We start from the raw sequence: 18428 nt of genomic DNA on the forward strand, positions 1-18428 counted from the left end.
GATTTCCAGAAGATGTTTGAAGTTTATGATCTTTTATGACTATATACATTAGTAAATATATGGATTAACAAAAATTGATCTTTTAACAAGAAAGGAATAAAAGGTTATGCTGATAGGGTTAAATGAAGAGGGGTCGGAGGAGGCTCGTGTCGAGTATAAACACCATCGTGGACCAGATGGGTCTAATGGTCTGTTTCTGTGCTGTACATTCTATGTAATGTTGTGCATTATCATGGATTACCAAAAAGGAAACAAGGTAGTTGGTTCAAACAGAAGGGATCAATGCCAGGTAGGAATTAATTTCCTTCATATTCGCATTAGCTACAGTTGGCTGAACATTCATTAACACAATAAAAACTAGTTGAATTCTATGAAACTGAGACTAACATTATGTCAGAAGACTACCATTTGTCGACTATAGAACAATGGTCTGTATTATATAACCTAAAACCCTTCACAGGGATGCAACCTGCCAACACTCTTAGTTCTCTTTATTTTACTATATATCTACTAGACAAGCCCTTTAACCAACTGGAAGAACAAATGAAAATGTTTGTAACCAGAATTTATAATGTACATCAAACTGCAGAACCTTCAAAATTGGGGAAATATCAGATCTGAGATTTACATGGAATTACATAGAATGTACAGCACAGAAACAGGCCATTCGGCCCAACAGGTCCATGCCGGTATTTTTACACCACACGAGCCTCCTCCCTCCCTACTTCACCAAACCCTATCAGCATATCCTTCTATTTCTTTCTCCCTCATATGTTTATCTAGCTTCCCTTTAAATGCATCTATGATAGAGTGAGACAAATCACTACCAAATTTAAATAAATGAGGCTCGGTTTATATTTTTTTTTAAAAAGAGGGAGATGCAGCAATATGTCCAATTTTAAACCGAAATGCGCAAGTCTCTTTTCAATTTAGTAAGATTTGATAAGACTGAATCATCCATTAAGTACTATATAGCTACAAAGTGAATTTGTGCTGTTGCTACAGCCTGCTGCCCTTGTACACTAATGACATAACTGGCTGTGATTAGAAATGTTCTCACTACATACAGCATGGGGCAACACAATCAAAGTTTTGCTGACATTGCTAATTTTGAATCAACACCCTTTCACATTCGGTTGAAATGACTGTATAGTGACATCATGGAGTCAAAATGACTGTTATAGCTTGCACACACATTCATTGTGCATTTAGATAGCAATTTATGAGTTATCACCAATGGAACAATCACAAACTTTCGCCCACATCCCTGAAATTGTTGATGGGAGCAAAGCGCATTAATACCTTGATCCTGTTTAAAAAAAACTCTTCTCCTCTTACACCACCCCCCAAATCTCACACACCTGCAGTTCCAAATTCCTAACTGCTTACCCTTGGGCCTTCCGCTTACCACAATACTTCTGCAGCAGTTGATCTGCTTAACCACTCCCTAGAGTCCTTTTCCTCAGTACCCAAAGGGGTGCAGACGTCAGCGTATCTGGCACACAACTGGTTCAGCCATCCAAACAGATCTGGCTAGGCCACATCGCGTGCTATCAGGCCTTACTCTCCTCTGCCAAAACCAGCCACTAGTGCAGGATCATCGAAAAGAGCAAAAATAACCCCATCTTCCTTTCTCCACGACTAGGTGTCTGCTTAAAACCCTCCCCCCCGCTACCTCCATCAAATACAAGCAGCTCACAGACTTCTTCGGTGTAAGGTTGAGACCACCTGTTCAGCTGCTTCCCTTTCCCTTGTTCACCAAGGCAAACCTCCCCAAGGCTTCCCCCTGCCTTAGCCCTGACCGAGTGTCTTTGTCTAGTTTCTCCCTTCATGCATTCTCTAAGCCATGAGATCCACCACCTGCTCCCTTGACCCCATTCCCACTAAATTACTGACCACCCAACAACCCTTTTTGGCTCCATCCTAGCTGACATTGTAAATTCTTCCCTCTCCTCACGTACCGTCACTCTCCCTTTCAAAACTGCCGTTATCAACCCTCTACGATTGCGTTGTTGCCTTCCGAATCAGTGTCAAATCTAACCCACAACTCCATGTTTGAATCTCTCCAATCAGGTTTCCACCCCTGCAACAGCATAGCCAGAGTATTTCCAGTAATGTTTTCTCTTCCTGAACCAGTTACCACTGGAGTCTCCCAAGGATCTATCCTTGCCGCCCCCACCAACCTCTCACCAATCCTCATCAACATGCTGCCCCCTTGGCAAAGACATGGGGGGAATTTTAACCCCCCAGGATGGACGGGAGGGGAGTTAAAAGTTCAAAGATCTGAAATCTGACCCCAACCCGCCTCCAACTTCGAGGAGGCAGGTGACTAACCAGCTCTCCAGAGGCAGGTCCGTCATTCAAATATTTTAATGAGGCTGTGTGCTGCAAATTTAACTACAGTTTTACTTCTAACGCCTGTGGGCAACGTTTCCCAGGGCTTGGGAAACCCGGCAACTGAAGGGAGGCGAGAACGACTGGATCCAGCAGGTTACTGTCTTTCCAGCACTGCTTGTGGGCCTGGAGGAGCAGGAGTGCTTCCCCCCTCAGTACGGCACTGAAGTGTCAGCCTAGATTTTGTGCTCTGGTATCTGGAATGGGACTTGAACCCACAACCTTCTGACTCAGAAGTGAGAGTGTTACCACTGAGCCAAGGCTGACATAGCTGAGCTAAGCCAGGGTCAACCATACGTTACTACAGAACTACATTTAGCATGGTCACAGATGACCTCTTTGGCATGTTGGTGACTCCATTAAATGAATCATGAGGATACAGCAACAGGAGGATGAAGAGAATACAGGGGTTTTTTTGAACTAAATAACATTTCCAGCGTAGGAGCACCATCGACTATGTGCAGGTGATCATTCAAGCAACATCCCGTTGAGTTCAATTGAAAAAGAATACTGCTTGCTGAACAACCAAATGATCTGTGAATTCTGCCAAAGAATTCTGCATTTGAACGGACAGTTGCCACAGAGTACTCACAATGCTAATTTCTTAAGGGAATCATAGGTTTCTCACTTATTCCAGGGTGACATCAGGTTGAACTGTTGGCTCCTTGGGGATATGGGTTACCCACTCAAAACAATGCTCCTCACACAGCCACACAAAGAGTGTAAAACAAGGCACATTTAAGAGACAGAAACATCATTTAGTATGCTCCATCAGTTCATGTGTATGGACTGCACCACGGATACCCTAACACAGCTTCGAGAGAGTTGGCAGAACAGTAGCCATGTGCTGCATTCTGCATAACATAACCATGGAACCAAGCATACCACTATTTATCAATGATGAGCACAAACATACTATGGCACAAGAGGAAGAGGAGGAACCATTCAGCCATTCTTCATTCATGACCTCTACGTCCTCCACGTGAGAAGTAAGTTATTTTGTATTTCCTCTTCTAAATTACTAAAACCCACCCAAGTCTATCTCTGAATCTCAGCTTTTTCTAAACTGTGTTGGTGATGATATTGTTAGGAAAGACCACATCATCCATGTGAAGACAAAATCTCATCTCCACTGTGAGGATAGCCTCCACTGTGCACCACCGTGCTAAATGGAACAGGTTAAGGACAAATCTAGCAGCCCAAAACAGGGCATCCATGTGACGCATCAGCAGCAGCAGAATTGTGAGCAATCACCATCGCAATCACAATCAAGTATGCCTCGCTCCTCAATCACGACCAAGCTTAAGAGACCAACTCTGGTTCAATGCAGTGTAGAAGGGCATGCCAGGAGCATCACCTGAATTGAGTATGAACCTAGTGAAGCTACTACACATGGTTACCTTCATGCTAAACACCAAAACCAGCAAGCTATGGACACAGATAAGCAGTCCCAAAAATCAACAGAGCAGCAGAAATCTCTGTAACCTTACCACTTTCAGTTGAGAATGGTGGAGGATAACGTGGTAACAAGCAGTGATTCCATGAACAGCCCCATTTAATTGCATCATGTGATTTATATCAATTAGTGTTAATTGTATTCAGGTGGTGTGTGTCAATTGGTGACTCTCTTGTATCCTTTTTATATGAGAGCTGATGTCAGCTGTGGTGTGTTTGTAAGGGGGAATCTCTGTGAATGAAGGGTCAGAAGCAACTGAAGACCGAGCCTGAGTATTCCATCCTTCACCACACAGCTATCCAGTTGGTAACACCCGTCTGCAACCATGGTGGAGCACAACACGTGAGCACAAGGCTGGAGTGTTTGCAAGTGTCTTCAGCCAAAAATGTTGAGTGGATAATCTTACTTTGCCTCCTCCCGAGGTCCCTACCATCATACATGTCAGTGTCCAGTTCACTCCACATGACGTTAAGAAGTGACTGCGTGGACACAACAAAGGTTATGGCCCCTGACAACATTCTGGCTGTAGTGCCGAAAAACTGTACACCAGAGCTAGCCACTCCCCGAGCCAAGCTGTTCTTGTATAGCTATGACATTGGCATCTACTCAACAATGTGGAAAATAATCCAGGTATATTTTATACATAAAAAACTGGATAAATCTCACCCAGACAATAACCACCCTAATAACCTCCTCCCAATCAGTAAAGTGGTGGGAGGAGTAGTCAATAGTGCCATCGAGCAACACCTACCAACTACCTGCTTACTGACATTCAGTTCAGATTACACCAGAACCTCTTGGCTCCAGACCTTATCACAGCCTTGATCCAGACACAGACACAAGAGCTGAATGCCAAAGGAGAGGTGCAAGTAGCTGCCCTTGACATGAAAGCAGCATTTAATTGGGTATGGCACCAAGGTCAATGGGCATCAAAGGGACTAGAGTTACACCTGTCACAAAAGTAATTTTTTTAAATTTCAAAATCTACTTTATTTCATAGAATTTAAAGGTACACACAGTTCAAAGTAAATATCACAATTCCAAACAAGTTCATTTCAAACCAAGAACACCACAGATCGTACACAAAGCAGTCTCATTATTACAACTCAAACACAGTATTTTTTATGACTCGTGGTGCACAATACAAGGTGGTGTGGCCTTATACATTGGCCTTTCCCCATGGAACCTTTGCGTCGGCCGCACTTCACTTCAGTGCGTCCTATTTGCAGCACGTACTCCTGGACCTTGGAGTCTGCTAGTCAGCAACACTCGGTCATGGACAGCTCCTTCAGCTGGAAGACGAGCATGTTTCGGGCGGACCAAAGGACCTCCTTCACTGAGTTGATGGTCTTCCAGCCACAGGTGATATATGTCTCAATGTGCGTCCCGGGAAACAGTCCATACAGCACAGCATCCTGTGTTATCAAACTGTTTGGGATGAACCGGGACAGATACAAACCCATCTCTCGCCACAACCTCTGTGCAAAGGGGCAGCCCATCAGGAGGTGGGAGACAGTCTCCTCCCCGTCACAGCTTCAAGGGCAGCTCACGGTGGCGCTGAGGTTCCGTGCGTGTTGGAAGAACCCACTGGGAGGGCCCCTCTCACCACCATCCAGGCTACATCCTGGTGCCTGTTGGTCAGTTCCGGCGACGAGACGTTCTGCCAAATGGCATCAACCGTCTGGTCGGGGAAGAAACCAATCGAGCCCACCCTCCCAGTTCCTTGCAGGACTCTGAGAACATTTCGTGTCGACCACTGTCTGACGACCTTGTGGTCGAAGGGGTTCCTCCTAGGTGGAGAAGTTCCTGAGGAGAGTTGGGGGGGGGGAAAAACAGTCCAGCTGGGCGGGATGTCCTGTGCCTGCTCAGCCAGCGTGGCCAGACCCAGCCTTCTCAGTGTGTTGGGCAGGTAGAAACCCAGCATATAGTGACACTTGGTGTTTGTGTACTGGGGCTCTACACATATCTTAAGGCAGCCACACACAAAGGTGGCCATCAGGATCAGAGCTGCAGTGGGGACGCTCTTCCCCCCCTTTGTCTGGGGTCTTGTGCACGGTGGCCCTGCGGACGCGTTCTAGCTTGGGCCTCCAGACAAACTGGAAGATAGCTCGGGTGACTGTGACGGCGGAGTTGTGGGGGATGGGCCAGACCCTGGCCACGTAGTGCAACTCCACGAGAACCTCACATCTTATCACCAGGTTCCTGCCAGTTATGGAGAGGGATCGCCCCACCCACATACCAAGCTTCTGTTTGGCCTTGGTGATCCGCTCCTCCCAGTTCTTTGTGCTGGCCAAGGGCCCCCCGAACCAGATCCCCAGCACCTTCAGGTAGTCGGACCTTATGGTTGAGGGGACAAGGGACCGGGAGTACCACCTGCCAAAGAACATGGCCTTGCTTTTATTTCGGTTCACTCCGGCCCCAAGGCCAGCTCGAAACGATCGCAGATGCCCATCAGTGCGTGGACCGACTACTGGTCGGAGCAGAAGACGATGACATCGTCCACGTACAGGGGGGCCTTAACCTGAGAGCCTCTACTGCCTGGGGTCGTCACCCCAGATACCTGCGTCCTTCTTGATGGACAGGGCAAATGGCTCGAAACAACATACGAACAAGACTGCAGAGAGAGGCAGCCCTGCCTGACTCCAGATCTGATCAGAAAGCTCTCTGACTCCCACCCGTTGATTAGGACTGCGCTACGGATGTCCGCGTAGAGCAGTCGGATCCAATCGCAGATTCAAAGTAAATACCTGTGGATGTCAGAGGCTAGCTATCACAGTTCCAGTACATCACTGCACGAGTTCCTCAGGAAAGCTTTGGCCCAACCATTTTTAGCTGCTTCATCAATGACCTTACCCCTGTTAAAAGAACAGGTGTGGCAACTGGGGATGGGCAATAAATGCAACCGAGCCGGCATCACCCACATCCCAAGAACAAAAACAGTGAGTTTTGCTAGTTATAATGCTCTATCATTGCAGATGCATTCTGATTGGTTTCTCAGCTAAACATGAATTATAATCCAATAGTCTGATTTTAAGGTTCATGTCACAGACATAAATCACTCAATCTCTACTTTTATGGCTTAATCTAGACACATCAACTGGATTACTACTTTGTAAATACATCTAGTATCCTCAATATAAACTGAGGCTTTCAACAGTTCCAGTGAATTATCAATGTTCTTGCAGAGGTGTGAATGGCCCATAGTTCACAAGCAGGAGTTTAACTGTGGGTCTTTTGCAGAAGAGAAGGAATCCCTGAAATTCATCATTAGTGATGAGGTAATTTATTCCAGGAGAATAGAAAGTTAGCACCACCTTTCAGTTAAAAGTAGAACATTTTAGAAAGCAGTTAATGAACAATCAGCAGAAACTGAAGACTGAATTATAGTTTTAAATATGTCAGCCATTACTGTATGACACATATGATCAAGGCTTGACCCAAGTTCAGTGTATGGACGTCGCGTATTGGACTGCATCAGCAAAGACATAAATGGGGTCAAATAATGTGAATATGCATCACTTTCCTTGCCTGAGGCATATGCACTCCTGAACACCTCTGAAATCCAATACCACAGGCACAGACCAAAGAAGCCAGTGCAGTGTACACACCACCACAATACTGTTACCAGTTAACATGCCAAGTCCAGAGGGAGTTTTCATAACAGAATACCAAGAACAAGATTGACATTACAGGTCAGCCTGTTTAGAAATGGAGTCCACATCATAGCAACTCTGGTACAGAATCAATCGTGTAAATAGTGAGGTGCAATTTGGATACCAATCACCTGAACACACTACAACACACAGAGTTGGTGCTTCTCATTTTTCACTGGTTTGGCAAATTCCTTAATGACAGTGACTGACAACTCCACATACTGTACTTTATATCTGTGAAAGCCCAGTCTTAACCAGACACAATGCAACGTATTGAAGATCTTAAGACAACAAGGATAAAATTCCTTTCCTCTGAAATATACGTTGTTCTGAAACATATCTCCCCTCACACATTTAAACTAAATCTGGGACCCAAAAATAAGTATTATACTGTACACCAGTTATAATATAACCAGAGGATTAAACCAACATCTCATACTGAATTAATATTTTGATTCATAGTTTCTTTCTCTAATAGTTGCGATTTTGTTGCTTCAGAGCCGTCTTATTTCTGACTGCATTCCCTTCTTGTAAACCAATGCACTTCCCTACAGTCCGTCTTTTAAAAAAAATAATTAAACCATTAGCATCACATTCCACAGCTCCAGGGGAACAAGAGAACACATCATATGGAAAAGGACCCACATCCTTCTACACAGCCAGTTCGAACCCAAATCAATTTACAAAGTACTCCAAAATACCACTCAAGTCCAAGTCTCCAGAACAGGCGCCCACCTTGAACACTGTCCTTGTGATGAGAATTTAAATATACATTTATCTCCGAGTTACACATTCACTTTGTAACAACATCAATTCCTCTCCCACCCCCCCCCCCCGCATAATTAACAGCATTGTTAATACCGAACAATGTTCTTGCTGCTGTCAACCGTAAAATATTAATAATTCACCTCAGTTTATTAGAGAGAGAAAAAAAAAATCTTCGGACTTGTGTGGAACGTGGGCTGTTACAGAGTCTGTGGGGAGGAGTGAAACATCAAGCGGCACAAGTTGCCGGGAGCTTTCAAAAGCTTTTGGGTTTGTACCAAGAGGGAGGAGGAGGAGGAGGAGAGAGAGAAACTCGAAGGAGATCAGCCTGCAAACTAATCCAAGAGCGACTGATGGAAAAAGTGACTGCGGGGCGGCCGCTCGCTCACTCACTCACTCACTCTGCTCCGAGGGCGGGAGAACAAACAACAATCTCCTCCCGCAAAACCAACCGCGGGGGGCGGCTTAAAACAGACACGGCGCCGGCACTGAAACCACCCCCCGCCCGCCCTGCAGCATCAGGAGGGAGGAGGAGACCCGCTGATGGCCGGTTCCTTTGCACTCTACCTTGGGCTGTTACCGGGCTGAGGCTGCAGATCCTGAGCGGCGACGGTGCACTTTAATCTCCCTTTCCCTAAATTCCGGATACTTCCCACAGCCTGACAGAGAGAGGGAGAGGGAGGGGCGACGATGCAACGAGCCCCTTTGAAGCGGCGACCAGCGGGCGGACCTCGCTCCCTCTTCCCCCCCCCCCCCCCGGCTTCAGGCTGAGGTTAGGGCCGGTGGGGAAGGAGGAGAGCTGAGGCTCCGCGGCCATGTTTGATACATTGTGTCTCTCTCTCCCCCTCCTCCTCCTCCTCCTCCTCCTGCCTCTAGTCTGCACACACACACACACCACACACAGACTCAGACTCACCGAGGGTTTCCGCCCGCGGATCCTCACCTGGCCATCCGAATCTGACTGGCGTTCAGCCCAGGAGCGCACTCGCTGGCCCCGGGGCTGCCCTTTTCCCCCGCCCGCTGTGTGCAGCAGACAAGGCGCCGGTGCCGGGCGATCAGGATCCCTGCAGCAGCCTCAAGGCTCGGCGGTAAATCTCCATCTCCGAGCAGGAGAAGTCACTGGCAGCTTCCCGCAAACCGCTTTACTGCGGGACCCTCAGTCCGCTGCGGATTTCCTCTTTCATGCACTCGTTTCACCTTATTGCAGATCAGCCTCATGCACAGGTTCACTGAAATGTATTTCTGGTCTCTTCCTCCCCACATTCAGCCTTTACTGCACTTGCTTTCTCCCATTCGCTCTGTTGCATTCTCCTTACTCTCACATTTAATTTTGTTAAGGATCTCCCTCCTCTTGCCTTCACTTATTGTGATTTCTTCTTTATCTCACACTTTCACTTTATTGCAGACATCTTCATTCTCTTACGTTCACTCTTTCCGTTGTCACATTCAATTCATTGCAATACTCCTTTAACTTGTCTCAAATTCACATTATTATAGATCATATTTACTGTAGTTCCTGTCTTTCACTTTACCTTAAAATTCCCACCCGATTTCATTTTTGAAAGGAGGAATCTGCATTGATTTTGGTTAGTTTTTATTTGCTCCTTCAACATCCAAACACACTTCAAAACTAAATAATTTTATGGTTAATAGTCCTTTCTTAATATTTTGCATTAGACATAGCGGTTTGGCTAATTGTTTACACTTTATTGCAGATCGTCTTCCCCTAACATTCATTATCACCTGGTACTTGACTAATTCATCCCGGTAAATTACACGTTATGCTATCTGGACGTGCTGTTAATTTTTTGTGTCCATATATGTAAGTATGTGTGACATAACTGCATCCACGACTCGCCCCACAAATCTGACCCTGATGGTTGATGGGAGCACAAACGTTTGGAGGTTTATATCAGGGTGGTTCTTTTTCTCCCCTTCCCCCTCCCCCTCCACCCCCCAACACAAACACACAGTTTGATGAACTGCACCACAATTAGGAACATAGGAACAGGAGTAGGCCATTTAACTGCTCAAGCCTGTTCCACCATTCAGTGAGATCATGGTTGATCTGTGACTGAACTCCATATTCCTGCCTTAGCCCCATATCCCTTAATATCTTTGGTTAACAAAAATCTCTCAATCTCAGATTAAAAATTAACAATTGAGCTAGCATCAACTGCCATTTGTGGAAGAGATTTCCAAACTCCTACCACTTTTTGGAGTCCAGATATCATTCTAGTAAATCTACACTACACTCCCTACAAGGTCAATATATCCTTCCTAAGGTGCGGCACCCAGAACTGAACACAGTGCTCTGGGTGTGGCCGAACCAGGGCTTTGTATAGCTGTCACATAACTTCTACTCCCTTGTATTCTAGTCCTCTAGATATAAAGGCCAACATTCCATTAGCCTCTTTGGACCTCCACTGTTTCAAGCTTTTCATCATTTAGAAAGTACTCTGATCTATCCTTTTTAGGTCCAAAGTGGATGACCTCACACTTGCCTACATTAAAATCCATTTGCCACAGTTTTATCCATTAACTTAATCTATTAATATCTTTCTATAATTTTATGCTTCCATCTACACTGCTTACAATGCTGCCTATCTTTGTGTCATCAGCAAACTTGGGTATGTCGCTCTCCATCCTGTCATCGAAGTCGTTAATAAATACAGTGAATAGTTGAGGCCCCAACACAGACCCCTGTGGGACATCACTAGTCACATCCTGCCAATTTGAGTACCTGCCCATTATCCCAACTTTCTGTCTCCTGTCACATAGCCAATTTCCTAACCAGGTCAATAATTTGCCCTCAGCTAAAGCTGAAGCTCATGAAATTAACAGATTCTAATAAGGGACTTTATCGAATGCCTTCTGGAAGTCCATAGAAACAAAATCCATAGACATTCCCCTGTATATGACTTCAGTCACCTCTTCAAAAATTCAATCAGGTGAGTCAGGCATGACCTACCCTTCACAAATCCATGCTGGCTCTCTCTGATCAGCTGAAAATTTTCAATTCACTCTATCCTCAATTATAGACTCTAGTAATTTCCCAACATCAGATGTTAGGCTAACTGGTCGATGATTCCCTGGTTTCCCTCTCTCACCTTTCTTAAATAGTGGAGTGACATGTGCAACTTTCCAATCTAAAGGATCAGTTCCTGAATCGAGAGAACCTTGGAAGATTATAGTTAGGGCATTTGCAGAGTTCTCACCTACTTCTTTTAAAACCCTGGAGTGGAAACCATCTGGTCCTGGGGATTTGTCACTCTTTAGTGCTATTATTTTCTTCATTACTGTTAATTTGCTGATGTTAGTTATGTTGATTCCCGGTCCCTGATTCAAAATTTGTTTCCCTGGGGTGTCCAGCATGCTACCTACTACTTCCTCCACTGTAAATACTGATGCAAAGTAATTATTTAACATGTCCGCCACTTCCTTAGTTTCATTTACAATATCACCATTGTCTGTGTAAGAATATGGTTTAAAGCCAAGCATGGTCAATATCCCATCTTGCATAGTTCACATAAAACTCATAAGCATCTTAGTAAGAGGGCAGACGTTAATAGGTGGGAGGAGGAGGAGGGGGGGGGTGGAGTTCAGAATCTCTGTGAGACCAAGAAAGACTCACACAGCAGTACATCAGGGAGGCCAGAGACTAGATAACATTAATGTCAGAAGGTGGTTTACTCCAAAAGAGGTGTGGTTGCTAAGATACAGACATTGGTGGGGCCGTGCAAGGCCGAATAAGGGGGGTTGTACTCAGATAAGAAAGACCTACGCATTCCTCAGGAACCTAACAGCTTGTAAACAGAGATGGAGGTTAAGATCATTAGTTGCGTTACGTAAAACAGCTTATCTTGAGTTGCTAACGTGGCATCAGCATGGTGGGAGGATTTACGACCATGAGATAAGACCAGCGGTGCTTGTGTACAGAACAGCGCAGTCGAATAGTATAAAGATAGGGCATGCTCCCTCCCAAAAGTTAGTGCTCTCAAGAGGATACGATCTGAACTCCATCAGGTTGTGTTGATTGCTTGTCATTTAATGTAATCTGTAGACCGTTGTATTATAACCATAATACCATTGAATGCAATGTTGAAGACAGCAGTAGTGCAACTCTGTTGGAAGTCAATCTATTAAACTTGCTATTTTATAACCATTCAGGCTAGAATCAAGCAGAAGTTATTGTTGAAGGATTAACAACCCATAGTTGCGACAGTAACAAGAAAATCTGCTAACAATCAGTTTTTAAGGGGCCCACATTGTTCTTGACCACACTCTTTTTCCGAATATAATTGTAAAAATGTTGCGTGTTCATTTTGATATCCATTGCATGTTTCTTTCCATACTCCCTTTATGTCGCTCTGACTATCTGTTTTGTCACCCTTTGCTGTTCTTTGTATCTCTCCCAGTCACCAGGATCTGTGCTATTTTTGACATTTATTTATGCTTTTTCTTTTAGTTTTATGTTGTCCCTTACCTCTTCTGTTGTTCATGGCTGTTTGTTTGGCAAGTAGAGCTCTTGCTCCTTAGGGGTATAAACTGGTTCTGTGTCACGTTAATTTTTTTTTTGAACACCTTCCACTGATGATGTCGTTTTACCCATTAACAGATTTACCCAGTTTACTGTGGACAGTCTCTCTTCCCATTGAAGTCAGCCTTACCTAAATTTAGAATTTTAGTAGCTGATACGGGTTTCTCCCTTTCAAACACAACGTTGAACTCGATCATATTATGATCGCTATTAGATAAATGTTCACGCACTGTTAGGCTGTTAACTAAATCTGGCTCATTACTCATCGTTAAATCCAATATGGCCTGTCACGTTGCTGGTTCTAGGACGTTTTGCTGCAGAAAGCTGTCCTGAACGCACTCAATTAATTCGCTACCTTTCAGTGAATCATATAAAGTTATGGTGCGGAAGGAGGCCATTCGGCCCATCGTGTCCATGCCAGCCGACAAAGAACTATCCAGCTTAATCCCATTTTCCAACACTTGGTCCATAGCCCTGTAGGTTACTGCACTTCAAATGCACATCCAAGTACTTTTTAAATGAATTGAGGGTTTCTGCCTCGACCACCCTTTCAAGCAGTGAATTCCCTCTAAGCGAAAAAATTTCTCCTCAGCTTCCCTTTAATCCTTCTATCAATTATTTTAAATCTGACCCCTCTGCAAAGGGAAATGGGTTCCCACTATCCACTCTATCTAGTCCCATCAAAATTTTAGATACCTCAATTAAATCTCCCCTCAGCCTCCCTTTGTTCCAAAGAAAACAACCCCAGCCTATCCAATCTTTTCTCATAGCTAAAATTCTCCAGTCCTGGCAACATCCTCGTAAATCTCCTCTGTACTCTCTCTAGTGCAATCACATCTTTCCTGTAATGTGGTGACCAGAACTGTACGCAATACTCAAGCTGTGGCCTAACCAATGTTTTATACAGTTCTAGCATAACCTCCCTGCTCTTATATTCAATGCCTCAGCTAGTAAAGGAAAGTATCCTGTATGCCTTTTTAACCACCTTATCTACCTGTCCTGCTACCCTCAGGGATCCGTGGACAAGCACTCTACACCTTTCAGTATCGTCCCATTTATTGTGTACTCTCATGCCTTGTTTGTCCTCCTCAAATGCATTACCTCACACTTCTTTGGATTGAATTCCATTTGCCACTTTTCTGCCCACCTGACCAGTCCATTGATATCTTCCTGCAGTCTGCAGCTTTCCTCCTCACTATCAACCACACGGCCAATTTTTGTATCATCTGCAAACTGCTTGATCAAGCCCCTCGCATTCAAATCCAAATCATTAATATATACCACAAAAAGCAAGGGACCTAGTACTGAGCCTTGCGGAACCCCGCTGGAAACAGCCTTCCAGTAGCAAAAACACCTGTCAACCATTACCCTTTGCTTCCTGCCATTGAGCCAATTTTGGATCCAATTAGCCACTTTCCCTCGGATCCCATGGACTTTTACTTTTTTGACCAGTCTGCCATCTGGGACCTTGTCAAAAGCCTTGCTAAAATCCATGTACACTACATCAAACGCGTTACCCTCATCGACCCTCCTTGTTACCTCCTCAAAAAATTCAATCAAGTTAGTCAGACACGACCTTCCCTTAAAAATCCATGCTGACTGTCCTTGATTAATCCATGCCTTTCTAAATGACAATTTATGCTGTCCCTCAGAATTGATTCTAATAATTTGCCCACCACCGAGGTTAGACTGACTGGCCGATAATTACTTGGTCTATCTCTTTCTCCCTTTTTAAACAACGGTACAATGTTAGCATTCCTCCATCCTCCGGCACCATGCCTGTAGCCAGGGAGGATCAGAAAATGACGGTGAGAGCCTCCGCTATTTCCTCCCTTGCTTCTCTGAATAGCCTGGTACACATTTCTTCCGGGCCTGGCAATTTATCTACTTTCAAAGATGCTGAACCCCTTAATACTTCCTCTCTCACTATGTTTATCCCATCCAATATTTCACACTTCTCCTCCTTAACTACAATGTCTGCATTATCCCCCTCTTTTGTGAAGACAGACGCAAAGTATTCATTAAGAACCATACCTACATCTTTCGCCTCCACACATAGGTTACCTTTCTGGTCTCTAATAGGCCCTACTCTTTCCTTGGTTATCCTCTTGCTCTTTATGTACTTATAAAACATTTTTGGGTTTTCCTTGATTTTACTTGCCAGTGTTTTTTTATGCCCTCTCTTTGCTTTTCTAATTTCCTCTTCAATTTCCCCCCTTCACTTTCTATACTCCTCTAGGCTTTCTGCAGTATTGAGCTCTCGTTGTCTGACGTCAGCTTCCCTTTTTGGCCTCATCTTACCCTGTATTCTCCTTGACATCCAGGGGGCTCAAGATTTGGCAGTCCCACCCTTTTTCTTTGTGGGAACATGTTTACTCTGAACCCCTTGAATGCCTCCCACTGCTCTGACACGAATTTACCTTCAAGTAACTGTTTCCAGTCCACTTTTGCTAAATCACTTCTCAGTTTAGTAAAATTGGCTTTTCCCCAATTTCAAACTTTTACTTCTGTTCTATCTTTGTCCTTTTCCATAACTACACTGAACCTAACTAAATTGTGATCTCTGCCACCAAAATGCTCTCCCACTGATACTTCTTCCACCAGCCCAGCTTCATTCCCTAAAACTAAATCCAGCACTGCCCCACCTCTTATTGGGCTTGCTACATACTGGCTAAAAAAGTTCTCCTGAATGCAATTTAAGAATTCTGCACCCTCTATACCTTTTGCATTGATTGTATCCCAGTTAATATTAGGGTAGTTGAAATCCCCTACTATTACTACCCTATTGTTTTTGCACTTCTCAGAAATTTGCCTACATACCTGCTCTTCTATCTCCCTCATACTCCCGTCAGTGTGACTGCCCCTTTTTTGTTCTTTAGCTCAACCTGTATGGCCCTATTTGATGATCCTTCTAACATATCATCCCTCCTCACAGCCGTAATTGTTTCTTTAACCAATATTGCCACTCCCCCTCCTTTTTTATCCCCCTCTCTATCTCCTCTGAAAACCCTTGAACTTGTCATGAACTTGTCTGCTTATCCCAATCTATATGAAAGTTAAAATCCCCCATTAAAACCGTGTTGCCGTTGCTGCATGCTTGTCTAATCTCTACTTTATACATTCTGGCACTTCACAGCTGCTATCAGGAAGCCTATACACAACTCCCACTACAGTCTTAAATCCTTTTCTATTCTTAATTCTGCCCATACAGTCTCCACTGCCTGCTTACCTCTTGTTATATCCTCTCTTATCATTGAAGTAATTTCATCCTTAATCACTAAGGTTGCTCTTCCCCCTCCATCAGTTTCCCTATAGACCTTATAACCTGGTATATTCAGTTCCCAGTTCTGACCGTCTTGCAGCCATGTCTCAGGAATGATTACCATGTCATACCCTCTAAGTTAATTTGCACCTGCAATTCATTCAATTTGTTCCTTATACTCCATGCATTTGTATAAAGAACGCTTATTTGGGCCACACACCCTAACCTGTCCTGCTCTAATGTTTTTCTCACACATTTTTTATTTCTCTCTCCTGATTTAACTGCTTTATATCTTTTAGTTTTCCCTTTAACTGTAGTGCCTAAAGTATAATTTCTGACTATTACTCTCCTCTCTTCCTTTTCATTTGTTTTAGAATTATTATTTATTCTACCTTTTCCACCTTAGCCCTCATTACTCATCACACTCTCATCCAGCGCCATTTAGTCCAGCACAAGAGGAGGCTTTAGTGTAGGCAGGAAAGTCAAAGTGAAAGTGTTATTCTGAGACATTCTTCTGTAGCTTTGAGCAGCCTGGTAAAAGTAATGTCAGTTGGGAACATATCTCAGGCTTGGTTGCTTTTGCTGGAGACTGGTGGTTGCAGTGTGGGTTTCAGCCAAACAGTACCTGGTTAACACTGCCTGGCTGGAACTTTCATTCTTACACTCAGTAGACAGCATGCATTCATTTTGAAGATCTTTCCTGGCATTTAAATTTAAATGTTTAGAGAACATGGATGGTAGTGTCCACGTTCTTTAAATATTTAAGTTGGCTGCAGGTAGGCTTAAAAGCATCCAGGTGATCTGGGTACATTTTAAACCTGGTTCAGCTCAGTAGCTCAGTGGTAGCTCTCTCGCCTCTGAGTCAGAATGTTATGCGTTTAAGTCCCACTCCAGAGATTTGAGCACAAAATCCAGGTTGACACACCAATACAGCACTGTCGGAGGTGCCGTCTGCCCTCTCAGGTGCATGTAAAAGCTCGCATGGCACTATTTGAAGAAGAGCAGGGGAGTTCTCCCCTGTATCCTGGTCAATATTTATCCCTCAATCAACATCACTAAACAGATCTGATCATTATCACATTGCTTTTTATGGGACCTTCCTATGCATAAATTGGCTGCCATGTTTCCTATATTACAACAGTGTCTGCACTTCAAAAGTACTTCATTGGCCGTAAAGCACTGTGGATGTCCTGAGGTAGTGAAAGGCGCTATATAAATGCAAGTTCTTTCTTCAACACTGCACTGAAGTATGTACCGTGCGGTGGAGACAACTCCTTGTCGGAGTTTCAGGACCTGACTGACGTAATGTAAGAAGATCAGTAAAATTGGGAAAAAATAGAATGGGGTATAAATTTTTTTTTAAATGTTAAAACTAAAACTAACTTGGGCCAAGCATAAGTTTGCAATTCCCGACTGACCATTTGGTATTCTACATATAGTGCATCTACAAGAGGATTGTTTATTGTGGTTATCGTCAATACTGATTTGTCTCGAACACTGTTTGATGTTTTTTTCAAAGCAAAAAGATAGGACTTTCGTATATTATTGGGCTACAATATATGTGGTATCAAAGTAAATTATTATAGTAGAAAGCATTATGATGATCTTGCTTCAGCATATGTGTATGAATGGGATAGGATTTGAACTGTCACATATGCATAATTGGTGTATACCATAATGGATAGACAACATAATTTTGTCATGACCTTAACTATTTCAGTTGACTAACACCTCACTTGCCCTCATTAGACCTGTTTACATGAAGACATTCTGATGCAAGTACAAACATTTTTTTGTTTATTCACCTCAGCGATGAGTTTATCAAATACTTTTCAAAATTTGTAGACAAATTCCACTATCTTGATGATGACAGGGAGTAAACCATTCCCTGTTTATAAAATGAGAAAAACAGTTCACAACAAATTTATCCTCACAATGACAACTGTAACAATATGATGAGGTATCTCCCTTTATAAATGTTAAGACTGTGGGCCTCTTCAGGCGAACATGATTCTCCTTTAAATAAGGTATGCATAGCTTGATGAAATGTTAGCAAGATATTTGCACTTACAAGAAAGCGCTTAGCAAAGATAATTGCCTGCAATGCTTCCAAATACCAGAATTTCCTCACAAGTGAAAGGCATTATCACTGGTAGGTTTTGTGTGGCTATGATCTGCAATATCACCACCAACACGAGATAAAAATCACACATGACAATTTTTTCTAAATCTACTGTGTAAATTATGCACCAACTGTTGGCAGCAGTGTCCAATGTGAAACATTAGAAACATAGAAAATAGGAGCAGGAGTAGGCCATTCGGCCCTTCGAGCCTGCTCTGCCATTCAATATGATCATG

At 43.7% G+C, this 18428-nt stretch overlaps 1 protein-coding gene across 4 annotated transcripts in view; it reads right to left on the reverse strand.

Moving 5' to 3' along the window:
- LOC137321765 (dystrobrevin beta-like) overlaps positions 1–9560 on the reverse strand; it is a 534882-nt gene extending 525322 nt beyond the window's left edge. For 2 of the 4 annotated variants that reach the window (XM_067984401.1, XM_067984410.1), the window contains exon 1: positions 9185–9560. Coding sequence is in view for 1 of the 4 variants with exons in the window: in XM_067984400.1 (XP_067840501.1) it covers positions 9212–9219 (8 nt within the window). In the remaining 3 variants the exon portion in view is untranslated. Of the gene's footprint in view, positions 1–8835; positions 8900–9184 lie in introns of those variants that run through there. The other 2 variants (XM_067984400.1, XM_067984404.1) reach the window with 2 other exon arrangements.
- Between the last annotated feature and the right edge of the window lie 8868 nt (positions 9561–18428).

This window comes from Heptranchias perlo, chromosome 5 (genome assembly GCF_035084215.1).
Source record: "Heptranchias perlo isolate sHepPer1 chromosome 5, sHepPer1.hap1, whole genome shotgun sequence".
NCBI classification, from domain to species: Eukaryota; Metazoa; Chordata; class Chondrichthyes; order Hexanchiformes; family Hexanchidae; genus Heptranchias; species Heptranchias perlo.